Source organism: Carassius carassius, chromosome 15 (assembly GCF_963082965.1).
Source record: "Carassius carassius chromosome 15, fCarCar2.1, whole genome shotgun sequence".
NCBI lineage: Eukaryota > Metazoa > Chordata > Actinopteri > Cypriniformes > Cyprinidae > Carassius > Carassius carassius.
Window position 1 is genome coordinate 6,592,037 of NC_081769.1, and position 19,320 is coordinate 6,611,356.

Genomic DNA, 19,320 nt, shown 5'->3' on the forward strand with positions numbered 1-19,320 from the left:
AAGCGGCCACTCCTCTGTCTCCTAAAACGACTCCTCCACTAGAGGGAGACATGTATGATCACGAGTCTGTTTTGTTGACACGGAGGTACACTAAAACATGGTCCACCACACACCCTTAATTGTAATAAAAATAAATTAAGCAAGAGCTAGCGCCCTAAGATCAATTTCCATCTGGCAAAAAATGTTTTCTATTTTATCAGCCAATTGTGTAAATGCTGACACTAAAAGTCAGTGTCGAAGCTCTTAGATGGCCTTTATTGTGCACATGGTTTAAGTTTTAATTGTATATAAGGTTGTAGATACAGTAGACCTTCTCGTGTTATCACACTCACAGCTTAGCCAAATGAGAACTGCATGGTTGAAAACACAGGTTTCTGTTTACTCAAAACACAGATAAGCATAGGACAATACAAATATTCAACAATACTGTACAATCTTGACAAAAAAGGAGAGGACATTTTACTTCACTAAGCCTGTCAGAAAAACTGGTCTTATAATGTCCTTCTTACTTCTCAAATACTATGCCCCTTCATTTGATTCTGTGACTCTATAAGATTTGGTTGATTGATTTTTCAAAAGTATGTGTGAACAATTTGTTCTAAACTGCAGACATAGGCAATATGTTTCAGATTGACAGATTTATATTCTATTTCATAGGCTAGGTGATGTACAGTAGGATGTATTGATGATTCAGATAGATGAAACTACCTTCATGTTTCATGTGAGAGCTTGTTTCAGTAGCTAGAGTTAACCTCTCATTTATTAATTCAAACGTTTCCACAAATACAGGCTATGAGAAACGACAGTTTAATAAGTATCATACTGAAAACAACTTCATCTTCTGAATAATTATGAGATTCTCGTGTTGAAAAATAGCGTGGCTAAAAAAGAAAAAAGAAAACACCGATTTCAGGAGGTCACTTAAAGCTTATCCAATATTAAAAAATAATAAAAATAAAAAATGGAAAATTAATTGCCATCAGTAAATTGTAAAGCTCCTAAAATTGGAGCGCGCGTTTCTCATGAGTCTCTTTCTGCCGGTTTGGTTTCACTCTGTTCCAGCACTGGCCGGGATTCACTTGTGTTTTCTATTTCTGGCTCTGGTCCGTGACAGAAGTTTGGTAACCGGAGATCGTAGCGGAACCCGCGGGGGTCGAAAGCCTTGTCGTTGAGAGAGAAGAGTTTCTCCGCGATGTCATTGCGCACCAGCAGCGCGAAGATCTTGGCGATGTACCGGTGCTGCGCGAACAGCAGATAGAGCTTCTTCCGTCTCCACACCACGTACCTGCACCGGTTATCTGCACGTAACGTGACCTGGGGAGAATACCAGAATTTGTTCCATTAAAAAGTTTACAGTACGAACACAAACACACAATTTATTCACCTGAAAAACCCCTTCTTCTGAAGGTCTGAGGGAATCCCACTCTGGAGAGTCCAGGAACTGAAATGGATAGATGTAGTGCAAAAACTCCCCGTTCACCGTCACTCGTATCCTGTTTTAGAAAAAGCGAGTGTCTTGTTTGCCTTGAAGCACAAATAGTAAAACATATTACGCGGATTATTTCTAGTGATTAAAGTCTATTTACTCACCTGCCTGAGATGAGAACTGACAGTTTGTCGATGGAGGTTTTACCCTCCACGGCGAAGCAGTGGTCTTTATCTAGAGTATAGACATCGCCCTCACAACACTCCATTATTTTTCCAAAATGCGTTAAGGATACTCCAAGCTTTTTGAACTTATAATCGTAGAGATCCTGGAACTCCTTACCAAAAGTGACTTTGCGCAGTCGGTACGACACATGAACGACTTGTGCCAGACAGAAGGCGAAAAGCGCGAAGGTCCACGAAAACGAGTCAGTCGTGCAGGGATCGGACCATGACCACATCGAATAACAGAAGAACCCGAGCGATAAAAAGCTGAACATATATAGTAATCCATAAAAGCCGCTGCCTCCCATAAATCCCAAAACCAGCAGTATATGTGCGAGATGAAACATTGATCCTTCAGGGGTTTCCTTCCATTCTGAGCACACTGGGTATTCCAGAGTCTCTGCTGTCAAGTTATTCTCTGTCAAATGATCCATAATGGAAAATGAATAATTGGCCAGACGAGAGTCGTATATATCAGCTGTGCACTCCTCTGAAGAGATATGACTTCAAGCTCCTGTGAACCGACAGCTCTTTAATGCGCACACAGAAACACAATCCTTAAGCCTCCCAAAAGGAAACTATTACTTAAAGTCTGCTGCTTTGGAGATGTCATGGAGTTCTGATTTATCTTTCTTGAGATTTCACTTTACAGAGGACTAAAACAATATAGGCTACAGAACTAACAAATATTGCTACTTACTATGCAATCACATTATAATTGCTGTTAATAGTGTTGATCGTCTGGTTGACTATGTCTTGTATACATTTATTAAATTTTTTTAATTCCTGTCATTTGCACATAAACTGATCACCACATATAAGCTACTACCAAATATTGTAGAAACTTAATTTTCTGTAAAGTTCCTTTGCAATGATTTGTATCATAAAAAGCGCTATACAAATTAACTTGAATTGAATTGACTAATGTTAATATGATGCCATGAATTAAAGAGGCTGAAATATTACCACCTGCACACGTTTTTGCCATAGTTTCTTCTTATAAAAAAAAGAGTTGTAATTCTTTTTGCACTGATACTGGAGCATTAGTACTCTACAATTAGAGTTTGAAAGTACTTTGTAAAAATGTGACCAAAATGCACACTTACCAGACCGTTGTTCCCCAAAAAGATTGCTTGAATCATTTAAGGATTCTGAAAGATTGGGTTGTCAAGCCCCATTAGTGCAAAGAGTGTCAACATGGATGTGACTGAGAACATGGAGATGTTTTATTTCCTGTTCAGCAGGATGCATTCAAAAGCAATCACTTAGTTTCTTATATTGTGTACTATTGTTTCAGAATACCAACCATGCCTCTTCAGGTTCTTTAAATGTCCATGTCACAGATATCAGTTGGCTGAACATCCTTGCATTTTCCTTCAAGCATAATGTAATAGGGGCTTTAATGGAGGACCTACTGAAGCTGGTTAAGGTTATGAAGTGGCGATGGTGCAAGCATCCCACGAAGCAAGTACATGCTAGAGAAGGCTTCTAAAGATTTGTAGACAAATTGGAATACCATCATTATTGTTGTAGCACGGCCTTTACTGCAAAATTTCAAACAGTTTAATGGAGAGTATGGGTGTGCGCACTGTCTTCATCCAGGTGTTCAAATGAGAAAAGGTAATGGGACTGTGCGAGTATATCATGGTTTGGAGGAATGCCAGGACTTAGAGATCACAACACAACTGTGCTATTAGGTGAAATTGCCAAAAGGGCATAAAGGGTATAAAAGGGCCATCTCCAATTGTGGACTTGCCCCATTTTTCCATTACAACACAGTTCTTCTAGCACCTCTCACCACACCAACTGCATTTTTATTTTTAATGTCTGCTATAAATGAACTTGGAATGGACTTTAAGTAGTACAGTGGATGTTCTAGTTCACGTATGTCCCATGCTTGAGCCCTTCCTTTACAGACGGCAAGTCAAATCTCATTACTGCTTTCAGGGAATAGATGGACATGTGATCTTGGGAAATGATCAGTTTCGAACAATATTAATCATTCATCTAGTCAATGTTCTAATTTATGGCTAATATGAAGAGTCGAAGTCTATGCCATGTTAATGCACTGAATATTCCTCTGATATGTGAATCTATATTTACATATCCATGACATATTATGTGCACACTGCAGCTAAATTCAGTTGTTACTCCTGAAACATTACAGTGTGTACAGTACATGGCTATTCTGACAATACACCCAGTTAACAAAAACATGTTACAGGAATATTTAGCTAATATTCTCATTAGGTTATGAAAATATTATTTCTGAATGTTCTAAAACAAGTATTTTCACTGATTTAAGGACTTTAATAAAGATCAGTTAACTTTGAATGAATATTCAATTAACATTACTAGAAGAACGATTCTTCATAACTTGCTAGAACATCAAAAGTCTGAGAAAATTTCCTGTTGTCTGGAACAACAAAATAATTTATGATCCTCTGTTTGGAACCGAAAAAATGTTGTCTATGTCGAACCTTTTCTCCCATGGCTAAAATTTTTTTAATTGAGTAGAAGTGTTGGAATGGAATCGAATTTAAATCAGAAATAGGCTACTTATTCTCAAAATAGGTCACCTGAGAACAGTAATGAAGTTATTAAAATACCTTACATCTGCAAAATGAACAATGGAATTTCTTTGACAGCATATTTGTTATGTTAATAAAGGTTGCGTTCACAATACAATTTCCAAGACTTCGCATCAGGTAAAGGACAGACAGTCTGTATGTGTGAAAACATCACACTATAATGAGGCATGAGATACTGTGTATGACACTGGGACAGTACAAATCAGGGTGTTTCGCAGAGGCAGTTTTGTTCTGGATGAAAATAACTCATCGTTAACACCCCAACCCCACCCCCAGCCTGCAGCCTGCCAGCTGAAGGTGCCTTACATACACACTCTGGGGTATGAAAACAAACTTCACCCGAGATACAAATCGAGGACAAACCTTCTCTACAGACTTAGGGATTATATAAAGTCCTAATAAACATAATGTCGTCTGTATATCCATATCATCTCTGTGATTTCCCTTTGTATAAACATGGAGAGCATATCAGAGTATGTTGTTAAGAGAGCTGATGTGTTAGAGGGTCAGCCATGAACAGCGCTGCCTTTAAACTGGCTATCAGACACCCGGCATGTCTATATATAGATCCAAACCCCAGACCCCAGAATATCTGTCAGTGGATATGTGTGTGTCTGCAAAAGAGAGAGATAGAGAAACAGGGAATTAGAGCATAGCTGTTGGGGGGTGAGATCTGTGAAATGTATGCATAACGTCCTCGATAAAGAAAAAGCTAACAGTATCATTTGTATTAGACTGTGTGTCAGGTGTGTGCATGTTCACTGACAGATGAAGTACATGCTCGGTCATTAATCTAAAAGAACAGCATTGAGTTTTGGGACCAAGGACACCTTAGAGGTGTTACGGAAAAATAGAACACCAGCGTGAAAGGTGTGCAATTCTCAATGCTGGTGGCAGGTTTCTTAAATTGCATCTTATTATGTCTTAAAATATCTCTGACAGTGCAGAGTCTTTTAGCTGACTACTAATACTATAACTAATACAGGCCTGGAAATGTCAATAAAAAAACAACATTATCTTGAAGGGTAAGATGAGGGAAGATGCCCCTTTACTTCTACTATATAGAAACATATTAATACAAATTTAGTATGTGCAAAATGGTGATGATCAGCCAGTGTGTTATTAAGGGTAATAAATAGGAACATTTGTTACAAAATGTTTGTATTTCAAGTATCATTAATGCAAAATACTAAATTGACTTTTCTTTTTAAAACTGCATTTTGATCATTTAGATTCTTTAATTCAGATTAATTAAATAGTGAATGACAGATGAAGCAGAATTGCTTATTATAAGTAAAAAAGTCAAATAGATTTATTAGAAAGGTATTCTATATGTGTGTGTGTGTGTGTGTGTGTGTGTGTGTGTGTGTGTGTGTGTGTGTGTACTTAATTGGTCATATTTGATATATTAAAGATATGTCATAATAGCAACATTATGCATTCAAATTAAATGATTTAATGTTTGCTGACATGCGTCTTTTCAGCCATTACAAAATTTGCAATGTGCATACCTTGCTGTAAAACTGATCATCATATATGGCCCTGGACCACAAAAGCAATAGCCAAAAAAACACTTTATGGGTCAAAATTGTTAGTCTTAGTTAATGTTTGATGCCTCAACTCCGCTGATTAAAATCCAACAATCAGATAATTCCTAGATTTATTTTCATCGTTTTCAGGACTCGCTTACATTCAGTGAATATAAATATTGCATTATATAGATTTCTTTTCAGGAAAAAGAGATGATCTGAACATTGTTGTGTAAGTTGTGGCTTTACTTTACTCTGGCATTACATCCCACCCACATCACTTTCATCAGCATGTGGTACATTATATTACTATAATTATTTTTTGGAAAATTAAAGAGTTTCTTACAAACTTATGTGATTTGATAAAATCCATAATGAAATATAACCTTATATGGGTAACGGAGAAATTACAAGCTACATATGACAATTAACTGGACAACACTTCTACTTGAGGTCAGTTCCCATTTAAAACCTCATGACTGAAGTGAGGAACTGAGTGACAAAGGCTCATCTACTTTATTCGCTTGCAAACTGAATAACAAAATGAAATCTTTGATGGCCTTCACCTTTCAACCCTCTTCCAAGCTAAACACTCATTCCCTTGCTCAGTGAAATTTTCTCTGCGTCTGAGACAAATGTGTTGAGCGTGGACTTAAAATACACCACAAACCCATCTGTTTGATGGTGATGGAATAGTGTGTGAATGCCAGTGATTCCAAGCTGTTGGTACAGCTTGAGACAAGATATGAAGATGTTTTGGCCAGTGGGAATTTTCTTTGAAAAAAACCTTGAGAAGCCCTTACTAAATAAGGCAGAGTATAATAAATATTTTATTGATATTATATTTTCAAATTGTATCCATTTAATCCTACATTTTCCCAGCTAAGTGAGCATATCTACTTCCTGAAAATGCTAAATGAAACAAGCTTCATGTATTTTCAATCAATCAATAAATCAATCAATCAATCAATCAATCAATCAATCAATCAATCAATCAATCAATCAATCAATCTATAATTTCAAAAAGAAAACTTAAAAAGTCTAAACTACATCAACTACTAGAAATCAGTCACTTGATCAACAACAACCATTATAAAAATGCTAACAATATACAGTAGTAACATAAATTCATGTTTTTATCAACATGCAAATGGCACAATAAACCTTTGAAATCTGTAGTTCTGTAATAAGACTCAAGCAGTTAAAGGAACAATATGTAAGTTCCTTTAACTATATGACTAATCCGAGCGGAACTTTTTTTTTCCGGGCGGAACTGGAGTGTGGGAAATATTTCCGCCCGGACTAATTTAAGTGAAACACGAGTTCTGTTCCGGTTGGCCCAAGGTGGGGAAATTATCCCAGATACACGTTGGGTGTGGCAAGAGGACGTGTCGGATACCGATTGGAGGATAGGGAAGGAAGCAGAGATATAAAAGGGGCTGGTTTATGAACAGGAATGGTTAGTTTTAGTTCTGCTGTTGTTCCACACGATACAGAAGTGGCTGGTGTGGCGTGGATGTTGTGATTTACGGGCTGCAACGGAAAATCCAAGGAAAGTGGATATTGGAAGTGCGGAGGAAGTTAAGTGATCAACCTTTTTGTATGTTGTGTTTACATCTTATTGTGGATTGGGTTGAAGGAGCGATCCTATGTTTGGAAGGCCCCTGGGTGAAGGAGATCATTGAATTCGTATTGGGAGAGGACAACACTGTGTACTGGCGGGTGAAGACTTTATGAACATTCCTTGTATATTGTGGAGAGTGGATGACGGATGTGGAGGGAGACTAACTGCCTTTAAGAAAGAGTTCCGACTGCATATTTCCCCGTAGCAGTGGGTAACCCCCCCCCCCCCCCTCTCTTGTGTTGATCTAATAATCCTCAGTGCTCGTGTGTTTACTCAGTGTTGATAGTAGTGCCTTGTGTTGGAGATCGCTGGGAAAAATGGAGAGACTCCGGTGTACGATATATACGCCTGCCGTGGTCTGCCCCCTGCCTTCGTCCATCTGACACGCCCCGCCAGGACTCTGAGCCCGAAACGGGAATACACCACGGATCTTCCTTCACTGAGTGTTTGGAGTGCGGTGAGTGCTGCTATATTGAAGTGTACACACGAGAAGAATTGTAGTGCCTTTGTGGTGTGTGGTGTTTGTCCGTGGCTGTGTCCCCGGTCGTAGGAAGAGATCTGATGGAGAGGAGCAGTGTATTGGTGGCGACCACAGTCTTTACCTTAAGTAAGCTGGAGCTTGGACGTGTTGGAGGCACCTCTGGAGGAGGTTGGATGACGTCGCCCACGCAGCGATCTCTGTAAGCTTTTAAATCAAAGCCTTACCCTTGCATCCACGTGACGTTGTGTAATTTGCCTTGTCAGCAACCACCGGCCTTGTGCGTGACGTCTTTGCTGTCTCTTCGACGAGGGAAGCGAAGGACAACAGCCGATCCTCCCCTGTGTGCCCTCCTGCCAAGCTGGGCGGGAAGCCCAGTATTGTTTGCAGTCTCACCTGTAAGGCCCACCAGCCGTCAGTCATCGACCAAACCCGTATCTGCTTGGAATACCTACCTCTGAATATCTTCAGTGCTGAGTAGCCAGTTAACAGCCCAGCCCTGTGAATACTCACCTGTGTATTGAACTCTGTACTTACCTGGGAGCTAGAACCCCTGCATGCTAACAGCCCAGCCCTGTGAATACTCACCTGTATATTGAACTCTGTACTTACCTGAGAGCTAGAAACCCCTGCACGCTAACAGCCCAGCCCTGTGAATGTTCACCTGTGTATTGAATTCTGTACTTACCTGTGAGCTAGAACCCCTGCACGCTAACAGCTTAGCCCTGTGAATATCCACCTGTGTATTGAACTCTGTACTTACCTGGGAGCTAGAACCCCTGCACGCTAACAGCTCAGCCCTGTGAATACTTACCTGTGTCTTGAACTCTGTACTTACCTGAACGCTAGAGCCCCGGTGAGCTAATAGCCCAGCTTGTGCTCGTCCACCTGTTTATGGAACTCTGTACTTATTTGAGGGCAAGGACCCCAGTAAGCCAACAGCACAGCCTTGGGTCTTGAAATCAAAAATAGTTCGAGTCATTAGTAGTTTTAAAGTTTCCCCTCCCCTTTTTCCCCAAACTTTTAACTAAATAAAATTGTTAAATTTTAATCTTGGTTGTCTCTCCGTTCATTGGGGTGTTGTGGGACCTCCTCGAGGTGGAAGTTAGAGGGAGGAGCGAGACCCGTTAAATTGGTGGTCCGCTCTGACCTGCGACACTTACATTATACCAAATGTTTCAAAGAATGTTTAAATCCAGAGAAATAAGCAATTTAACTAGTGACACGGATCGTGTCCATTGTGTCATTGTGTCTTTCTTGTTTTGTTTTGTAGAAAAACATGGAAACACAAAAGGCGCTTTAATATATTGAATGTTTTAATAGACAGGTGATGACTGCACATAGTAGCGTTATAACAGAACTTTCAAATATATCTAGTATGATAAAACAGCACTGTTTCTTTTTTCCCCACATACATACGAGTGGAAGGAGTGAAAGTGGTCAACTGTGGCATAATAAAAGCTCCGCTGCTTTCGAGCCGTGGGTCACGCTTGTTAAGCATTCTCGTTTTGCTTTGATGGCTTTCAGCCTCATCCTGCTTCATTTTACTATGTTAATAAATCATTAGCTCATCCATGAACATGATTTCTGCCTGAGTCCCGTTGGATTAAATTGGCTATGGGAATGAAGATAACAACTCCCATGATTCCACACTCAGTCATTGCTTCATCAAATTATGCCTTTGCTTGTTTCATTAGTTCACAGCTTCACGCTTACATATAATTAGCTGAAATATGAGGAGGGATGCTGCTAATATATATACAAAGACTGATTAAATGGCAAGCTCAGATAACATATTATTATCATGCCATTTGTCATTGTATGTAATTGTATGTCATTGTATGTAAGTAATCCACATGACAGCAGTCCATCAATTAAAAGGATAGTTCACCCAACACTGAAAATTCAGTCATTAATTACTCACCCTCATGTCGTTCCAAACCCTTAAGACCTTCATTCATCTTTGGAACACAAATAAAAATATTTTTTATGAATTTCGAGAGCTCTTTGACCCTCTTATAGACAGCAATGTAATTACCACAATCAAGGTCCAGACATGTAGAAAGGAGATTGTGCAAGTGGCATCAGTGGTTCAACTGTAATTTTTACGAAGCTACAAGAATACTTTTGTATACATAGAAAACAGAAATAACAACTTTTCTTCAACAATTCGTCTCCTCCGGAGTGGTGTGGATCACTGTGATGTTTTATCAGCTGTTTGGACTCTCATTCTGACGGCACCCATTCACTGCAGATGATCCATTAATGAGCAGGTTATGTAATTCTAAAATTCTACAAATCTGTTTCAATAATGAAAAAAAACTCATCTACATCATGCATGACCTTAGCTGAATAAATCTTCAGTAAATTTTTATAATAATAATGAATAATAATTTAATAAACAATTGATAATGAAGCACAGCATAAAGAATCTGTTGATATGACCAACAGTTTGTCATTAAGAGAATGGACACACACACACACACATAAATTGCAAGACCATCAAATCCCATTTCCTTTGTTCTCATGTTTCTACAAAGAATCAGCTCTGAAGCAGGAAATGAAAAAGATCGAGGGGGAAAAGTAGCCTCAGATGAAAAGCAATATGACAAACAACGTCCCTCCTTTCACACCACAATCAAACTAGCAGCCAAGGGGGAGAGGTAATGTTACATTTTCTCTTAGGGGTCTCTTTGTTCTCCTAAAGATGACACAGATGCTATTTTGTTAGTTAACTGTGCAAAATAAGACAAAGAGTGCACACTAATATTAGTAATGCATAACTGGATTGCTCTGTGTGAAATAAGTTATGTTAAAGATTCATATTTATGGCTGCATTCAGATTCCTGACTGTAAACCAACAGTATTGTTTAAGCGCTCAGCCTCTGGCCTAAAACATACCTAAACCCTTTTTCCAATGGCTGATACAGTGTAAATGTTCTTCCAGGACCATAATTTCTTAGCAAAATAATGGTTAATATCTTTGTACACTTGAGTGCAGACAATGATGCCCAACTGAAAATAGTTTTACAGTAAATTAAGGAAATATTTGCAATTCTGATACGGTTTGCACTAAGAAACAATGCACAACCTCCAACTCCTACACAGTCCCTCTCAGCTCTAAACACTTCTCCATGTATTGAACACTTCAGCCACTGCAATCATAATCAAGACTTTCCCAAAATGTGGGGTAGAATATAAGTTCTGCATGTTGAACTGTTAGTCATGCTAATCAGTGGAGGACAGTGGGGGTGTTCTGCCCGCTGATTATGGCAATAAGTGACGTACGAGAACGACGAAGGGCCACTCGAAAATTACTTCAAAGAGCACTTCAAACTCAGCATTAACATGACGAAGTTATCATTTGTGATGCTCACCCTTGATAAGAGTCTGTCCTGAGCAACATAACACAACACTGAATATTCTGTTGATACAAAGACGAGGATCAACTCTATATCATGGTGACCTTTGAAGACCAAGACAGGCTGCCAATCAGTGATGTTTACTGTGTGACACCTTGTGGGTAAAACAGAAACTGAACATTACTTTGCAGTACTATTTAAATCAGCATCTTCATAGGTCCAATAAACTTACCAATTTGTAAGCATTTATACAATATTTGTTTTCAACACACACACACACACACACACACACACACACACACACACACACATATACCTGTATATATATATATATATATATATATATATATATATATATATATATATATATATACTATACTGAACACATCCAGCTGAATAAAATTAACATTTCTTAATTGTAGTTTGAATGGTTTTGTGTATAATAAAGAGTATATGCATTGTTTCTATTCTTAATTTTAGAGCATACAAAAAGAAACATTACCAACAAATTATCTGAAATAGATATAGATCATCTAAAAAAAAAACTTATAGATAGATAGAAGAGGAGCATTGGAGAACAATTTATTGTAATGTATTTCATATTTATGTACTACTAAGAAATTCATGTACTTGTGAGAATCAGAGCACTGGGCATACAAACATATACAGCATTAAAATCTTTTAAATAATTTTGAGAAATATATACCAATATATATTTTTTTAGAGAATAAACCATTATTTTGCATAATGAATCAAGACCTGTAGCAACAAAACACAATTTTTAAAAGGAATTACATTCATGCAAGTGGTTGCAAACGTAAACCTGATCATGATAAATGCTGTATTGTATATGCTCCAGATATTTCATGGACAGACATTTTTATAGAGGAAACACGTAAGTGCTGATTTAGTGAATACACACATCTGTATTTCTGCATGAATGGCTCTTAATATTGGGATCTGATCTATAATACATTTAAAATATATCTATTTCATACTTAGTTCCAATTACTATATTATTTAATTACAAATCGCTCGAGACTTACTGACATAAAAATGATAATTGAACTTTATTTGGAGTACTACTTGTGCACAAGGTGCATTTCTTAATATTAACCTTAAAGTGTTTTTTTTTTTACTGATGAGGATTGAATAATCTTTGAGTATTTAAATAATGCAAGATATTTAAAGTGTAGATGTTGCATTAGTTCCACTTTAGCACAATCAACTATTAGACGTACAACTGCAGGGTATTTTTATTTTTAAGTCAAAGTCAAAGTCACCTTTATTTATATAGCGCTTTAAACAAAATACATTGCGTCAAAGCAACTGAACAACATTCATTAGGAAAACAGTGTCAATAATGCAAAAATGAGAGTTAAAGGCAGTTCATCATTGAATTCAGTGATCTCTGTTCAGTTAAATAGTGTCTGTGCATTTATTTGCAATCAAGTCAATGATATCGCTGTAGATGAAGTGACCCCTACTAAGCAAGCCAGAGGCGACAGCGGCAAGGAACCGAAACTCCATCGGTGACAGAATGAAGAAAAAAACCTTGGGAGAAACCAGGCTCAGTTGGGGGGCCAGTTCTCCTCTGACCAGACGAAACCAGTAGTTCAATTCCAGACTGCAGAAAAGTCAGATTGTGCAGAAGAATCATCTGTAATTGTAATTGTATTTATACCTAGCATGAAATACATGTATTTTAAATACATTTTAGTATATTTATTCTTCACTAGGGTATTAATAAATGAAAACACACCATGTTTCTGTAAGCCATGCTTGAGCTGAGATCTGAGGTGATGTGATATTTGATAACTGTTTTAGATAAGAAGGAAGTATAAGGGTTGAAACCTTTCAGAGACCCTAGGTTCACATCACAATATTACCAGCCGTTCCTACACAAATTGAAGTCTTTTTTTTCCTCACAAATATGTAATAAACATGCACACGTCATTCACTCAACACTGTCCGATTCTGCTCTCATTTTATCTAACTGCTTGCCAGATGATTATAGCAAAGATGGTCACCACTAGCGACAGGATCAGAGCCAGAACACACATCCTCTTGCGGGATTTTCTCTTAAAAGGAAAAAACACAGTTATATACAGTCAACCAGGAAGCACTGCTGATGTTAGCATATGCATCTTCTACCTAAACTACCAGTCAAAAGTCTGAAATCATTTTGAAATAGAGACCTATTTTGTTTTTAATAGAAATATAGTGTGCTGAACAAACCTCATTGATTTGATCAAAAACACAGTAAAACAATAATATTGTGAATTATTTTTATTAAAGATCTGTTTTCTATTTGAATATACCCGATGGTAGGCCGCCTGCTGGAGTTGTTCAGCTCCTCGCTCCACACGCACCTCTGCACTCTCCACGTTGGCTTCAATGCTATCTGTGAATGATGACAGGAGGAAAGCAGCCCTTAAAATCAGTGCAAAAAACGGGTTTAAACGAAGAGAGCCAGACTAACCTATCATGTCACCCTGGTCATGGATCATGACTGCAAGGTCCTTGAAGATCTGGTTCACATCCATAATGTCCGACTGAATCAAGAATCAAGAACAGAAAGCAGTTGGGACATTTTACTACAATCCATGTCTGAGAACTGTCGTGTAAATACGGTTGGCAATGAATTTGAAGACATCTTTTAAAGGTATAAAAAATGAATGATCAAAAAAGCTGATATTGTATGAAAGGCTAGCTTGAGTTCTTATGAGAAATGCTCTTTTGTATGCTGATGTGATACCGGAAGTGCTCACCTCCAGCTGATGGATATTGGTCTCTCTCTCTTTAATAAGCTCAAGGTCCTATTCAGTGAAAGGCTCCTCTTCTGTCTGCATCCTCCACCCTTCATTTCTTTTCAAATTATAAAAGCTATGAACATCTCTGCTATCACATCTCTCAACGGACCCAACAGAGTTGATATCTGATTAATTTTGGAATATGTATTACATGTCTGTGTTGTGCATTTGAATCAAAATCAGGGTACATGAGGGCAATATTTGATCCTTGGGTTTGAATTAGGGTCAAATGAATTATGAACACTACTTAATAAAGGATTCATTTTTCGATTTTAATTCTAAACAATTCTATTATCATTTACTCACTCTCATGTCATTCCAAAGAGCAAGAACAAACCTCAGATGTGCTTGTGTGACATGTGGGAACCTTATTGGTTCTCGAGTGTGAGGGAAAAACAACTTCTGTTGACCATATTTGATGTGCTCTATATCCACCTTAATTTTCAAAGCGGAAGATGTTTTCTGTGAATGCGTGAAATTTCTGGTTCATTAGCAGCTATAGGGAAATAATAAGACGAATAACAATATGCAGTAAACGGTAAAACTGTTTGCACTACAAACCAGTGTGTTCATAATTAAGCCAATTCATTAAAATAAAATGGTAAGACACACCAGTTCAAGCAACAAAATGACTTTCGTATGGTTAAAAATAGCTGGAAGTGGATGTAATCGAAAGTTGTGCAATGTTTGCATGTAAATAAAGAACAATTTATTGATGGTTAATTTTATTTTTTTCCACAAAACGGTTCTTTTGGACAGTTCATTTCAATGAACCAGCTCAAAAATGTTTCACCAGTTTTTACGTAATGAACTATTTGCGTCATTAGTACACTCTAAGGAAATTAAGTAAATTCATGCTCAAAAACCAAATTAAATAAAGCTATGCACATGTAGCTGATTTACAATTTATATTAACAGTACATTTTATTTGATCAAATTTCTTCTGTTCTGCAAGAAGAGCAAAATCCAAATTTATATCATATATTCTGGGATATTTCCAGCTAGAGTGATTTTCGGGCACATTTTGATTGAGTAGCTTGTGGATAAATGTTGACTCAAGACATCAGCTCGTTTGGGTTAATCAAGTTCCCTAAAAAGAACTAATTTAAAGGAGCTATGTGAAGGTTTTTACTTAAAAAAATCTTTAAGATAAGAGTTTTCATTCGTACATGTATGAGCCAACCATGATGTAAAAAAAAGAATGACACCTCGACTGTCCACCACGGTTGCCTCTATCAGCCTGTAGGCTCAATTGTGTGTGGAGGAGTCGGCCCGAATTGGCGCGAAAATTCACAAAATGTGACGTCATGTGCGTTCTCGTCTACTTGGGCTTACAACCGTACGGCACGCCAGCCATTATAGTAAGCAGCGGCAGTAGTGTTTTCAAATGGACTCTGCGGATGGAAAGAAGCGACCAGCCTCCAGCACAATTCAGACACCCATGGACACTCCTCAGAGCATGCGCACTGAGAACGAGCATGAGACTGGCTGCAGTTCCTCTAACGGCCACTGGTGTCAGTAACGGTTAGAAATTTCAGAACCTACGCAATGCTCCTTTAAAATAAAAATTAGATCATGAAAATTAAACTTAACTGCTTAATTATTATGGATTATTTTACAATGTCTTTATGAACTTTCAATGTCTGAACAAAGATGATGAGGATGTAAAAATATGTTCACTGGTGTTTGAAAGATGAAACTGAGATTTATGGGTTTGGAACAATCTGAGGTGAGTAAATCATGACCCAATTTCCATTTTTCATGCCAATTTTTTCACACAAAACAGATATGTCTCCTACTTTTCAAATGTCACAAGCTGTTCATCTTGATTGAGCTCATCAACCTACAAAATGAAAGGCTTTTTGTTAAGGAAATGGCAAACAAATATAAGCATTAGATAATTAGCAAATATAGTTATGTTTAGTCTGGAGCCAGCTCGAGCCCGTGCCACTGATTCACCCTCCCTCTCTGCAGCTCGCCGCTGAACCACTTGGAAGTTGTTGAGAGCAGCTGAGAAGTCATTCATCAGATGGTCTTTCTGAATCCTCTGCTGCCGCTGTGTGAAGAGAAGCAGTAGCATGACCGCAGCTGGCCAGTATGATGTCAGATGCAGGTTGGTTTGAGGCAGTGTGAACTCACCTGTTCTGACGGGGACTGTGGCTGTGGGAAAGAGCCCAGGTCTTTCAGATGTCTGTTGGTCTCTTTTGCTAACTGGTTTGTGTAGTGCTGCATTTGCTGGCTGTTTGCAACATACAGAGATGTTACTATTCATAACTGCATACAAAAATGAGAAGATGCTAGCTGAAATAGTTTGGCTAGGAAATTCTCACACTCTGTTTATCCACTTTGTGAGAGATAATTGTTATACAGTGTTTCTGCAAGTTACTATCATCAAATGCTACAGATAGTTTTTAGTTCATTAATAGTTTTTAGTTTCTATTAATGAACTTCCTTGCAAAGTAAAGTAATCACGTTGTATATTTTAAGACTATTCCTAAAGACAACCCTATAGTAAGTACACGCAGTATTTTTAAGTGGTAGTACTCAATACTTCATTTTATAATTACGCTAGAAAGAAATTAAAATTCTGTCTCAATTCACTCATCCCCAGGTTGTTCCAAAACCATATGAGTTTTTTTCTTTTGTCGCGAACGAAGAAGATTAAAGAATGTACAGTACGTAGGTAAACAAACAGTTAGAAGTCAATGGATACCATCAACTGCTTGGTTCCCAACATTCTTCAAAATATCTTCTTTTTTTATCAACACAAGAAGAAACTCATAGAAGAGTAGTAAATGCTGACAGAACTTTCATTTTTGGGTGAACTATCCCTTTCTGATTTAGATTTATTTTTGCATGTTGGGAGTAGTAGAAAACACATTCAAGGTGTACCTGTCCCCTATAACTATTTGAGTTTGCTCAGTCATTTCATATATGGGTCAGATAGTCACTTCCTGTCTAACTCCTAAAGTCTGTGTGTAAACACATTAGCACATAAAAATGAGTACAAAAAAATGTGCCCCTAGTATCAAATGTTGGCTCTGATGCTGCTTTGCCTCTCTGTACAGGAAAATAAAATGCAGCATCAGATCAGAATGTATTCATCAGTATGTGAGACAGAATGGACGGAAATATAACTGGACTCACAGTCTGTCTTCAAGTTCTGGTGTGTCTGGTCTGGTAGCAAGCTGGAAAAGCATGCTCTTGATTTGACCAGCTATGCACAGAATAATATGAGACATAACTTTAAATAAAAGTAAAGCAAAGCCATAATCATTCAAAGTGTGTTTATTAAGAATACAACAATAAAGAATGTCTCTTCAAGTGTGAGTTTTTATGTGAAACATATCTACTCACTGTTTTGTATGATTTTCTGGATGTTTGAGCTGCATGTCTGAGTGAGGTTGTAGAAATCTCTCGGCTGTGACTGTGAGTGACAGCTGTCCATCATTCTGTGAGACATGAGGACTGAAAAACAACAGCTGTTTACATCAGATGTCATTCATTATATCATATTAAGTGTGTTACAGTCATTTTTTCATAAATTAAAACAAATAATACTACAGGTTAATATTAAAAGATAAAACATTTCAAAGGTTAAATCTAAAAATGTACGTTACTGCGCAACTTACGCAACGCAATAAGACATTGAGCAGGCCCTTCGCCTGATAAAATAATGATTATACTTAATTTCAAGTTGAAAATCATCTGAAATTATTCAACAATACTTGCAGAAATGTCATCGAAACACAAACTGTTTAAAAAAATATCGCATACCGGTGATGCTCAGATGCGGCACCGCGCTGCTCTTCTCTCACAGAAATAGAGGAAACCGACAGAAGGGCAGAAAACACATTTAGAGTATACACTGAGTGGGCGGGGCTTATTGATTATTAAGCCAAATCGAGGGGTCTAAAAATTAAATTTCGAATACTTTTTTTATTTTCTCTTTATTTATGCGGTTTAATATTTATTAACGATCTTAGTGTCTATATGATTTTGTAAATTATTGTCTAGAACCTCGCTAAAAAAAATACAAGCGCGTCTCTGTCAAATGATACTTGTTACATTTCTCAGCGCTTTTTGAGGCTGTCAAATCACAGCCGCGATTTCAGGATAGGACAGTGTATTATAAATTTTGTATAGAGTTTTTGTGTCAGATTTTTGTTTATATAGGCCTATCAGGGACCAGTCACTGGAAAAAATAAATGTAAAACAGTACACGCTTGCAAATTTCTCCATAAGGATAAAAACCTTTCTAAATGTCAAAATGGTTTAAAGAAGCGTTCTGCTTTTTGAGCCACCATACGCCCTCTGGAAGAAGAACATGGTTTCGTCCGCTATTAATTAGACATCAGTATTTTCTAACTAATGTGTATTTTAGAATGATGGCTGGGTTCACATCATTAATCAATATATATATATATATATATATATATATATATATATATATATATATATATATATATATATATATATATATATATATATATATATATATAATAATAATTATTATTATTATTATTATTATTAATAATTAAAAAAAAAAAATTGGTCCCAGTGCTTCATCTTTTTATTGAAAGATTAGCTTTGCTAAAAAATGGAAGAGTTTTCTTTTGGAGAAAATAAGCTCTTGGCAGTCAGATCCCTGTCTCATGACTTTCATAGGCTAATAGAGCTCACACACAAGCCTCATCACATGACTTCAGTTACACTGAGGCCTCTTACTGAGTGCTTGCTATGTGAAAAAAGAGAACAATAATTAAAAAAAAAAAATTAATTGTTTTTTAGTGTTTTCAAGAAACCCAAAAGACATGCTATAAAGGCAGGTTCACAGCTATAGGACTGTATTAATTTTATTAGGATATTGGTGTTGTTGTCTGAATTTTACATTCATTTGCAGTTCTCAAGAAAAGGATTGTTCTTATTTCCTTTTCTTAGTTCCTATACTGTGTAAATTGGATTGTCGCCTCTGGCAAATTCTTACCATAAAGATTTTCAATGTGATTTCATGTGTTATATTTATTCAGTGTTATGTACTTGTATTATGCCAGCTGCAGTTAAACTGAGTTTATAAATATGGATTATATCTGTGTTAATTAGCTTAATACCCTGTTGCAACAACATATTGTTTTATGTTTTTATTTTTTGTTATTCAAGTACAAGTGAATGCATTTTTATAAATCACAAAATATGGGGTTGGTCTAGGTCTGTCCCGGACCCTGATCCTGTTTGAACGGCTCTTATTATGGACGCGTCGCTTAATAATATAA

At 37.2% G+C, this 19,320-nt stretch overlaps 1 protein-coding gene and 1 pseudogene across 1 annotated transcript; both read right to left on the reverse strand.

The window, feature by feature from the left end:
- Positions 1-889: 889 nt before the first annotated feature.
- LOC132157663 (popeye domain-containing protein 3-like) lies at positions 890-2,336 on the reverse strand. Its single transcript, XM_059566985.1, has 3 exons — positions 1,591-2,336; positions 1,385-1,493; positions 890-1,314 (listed from the first exon to the last, which is right to left on the reverse strand). The coding sequence occupies exons 1-3, from the start codon at positions 2,082-2,084 to the stop codon at positions 1,021-1,023; spliced, it is 897 nt and encodes a 298-aa protein (XP_059422968.1). The 5' UTR covers positions 2,085-2,336; the 3' UTR covers positions 890-1,020.
- Positions 2,337-13,201: 10,865 nt separating this feature from the next.
- On the reverse strand, positions 13,202-17,906 carry LOC132158050 (syntaxin-12-like; annotated as a pseudogene).
- Positions 17,907-19,320: the final 1,414 nt, after the last annotated feature.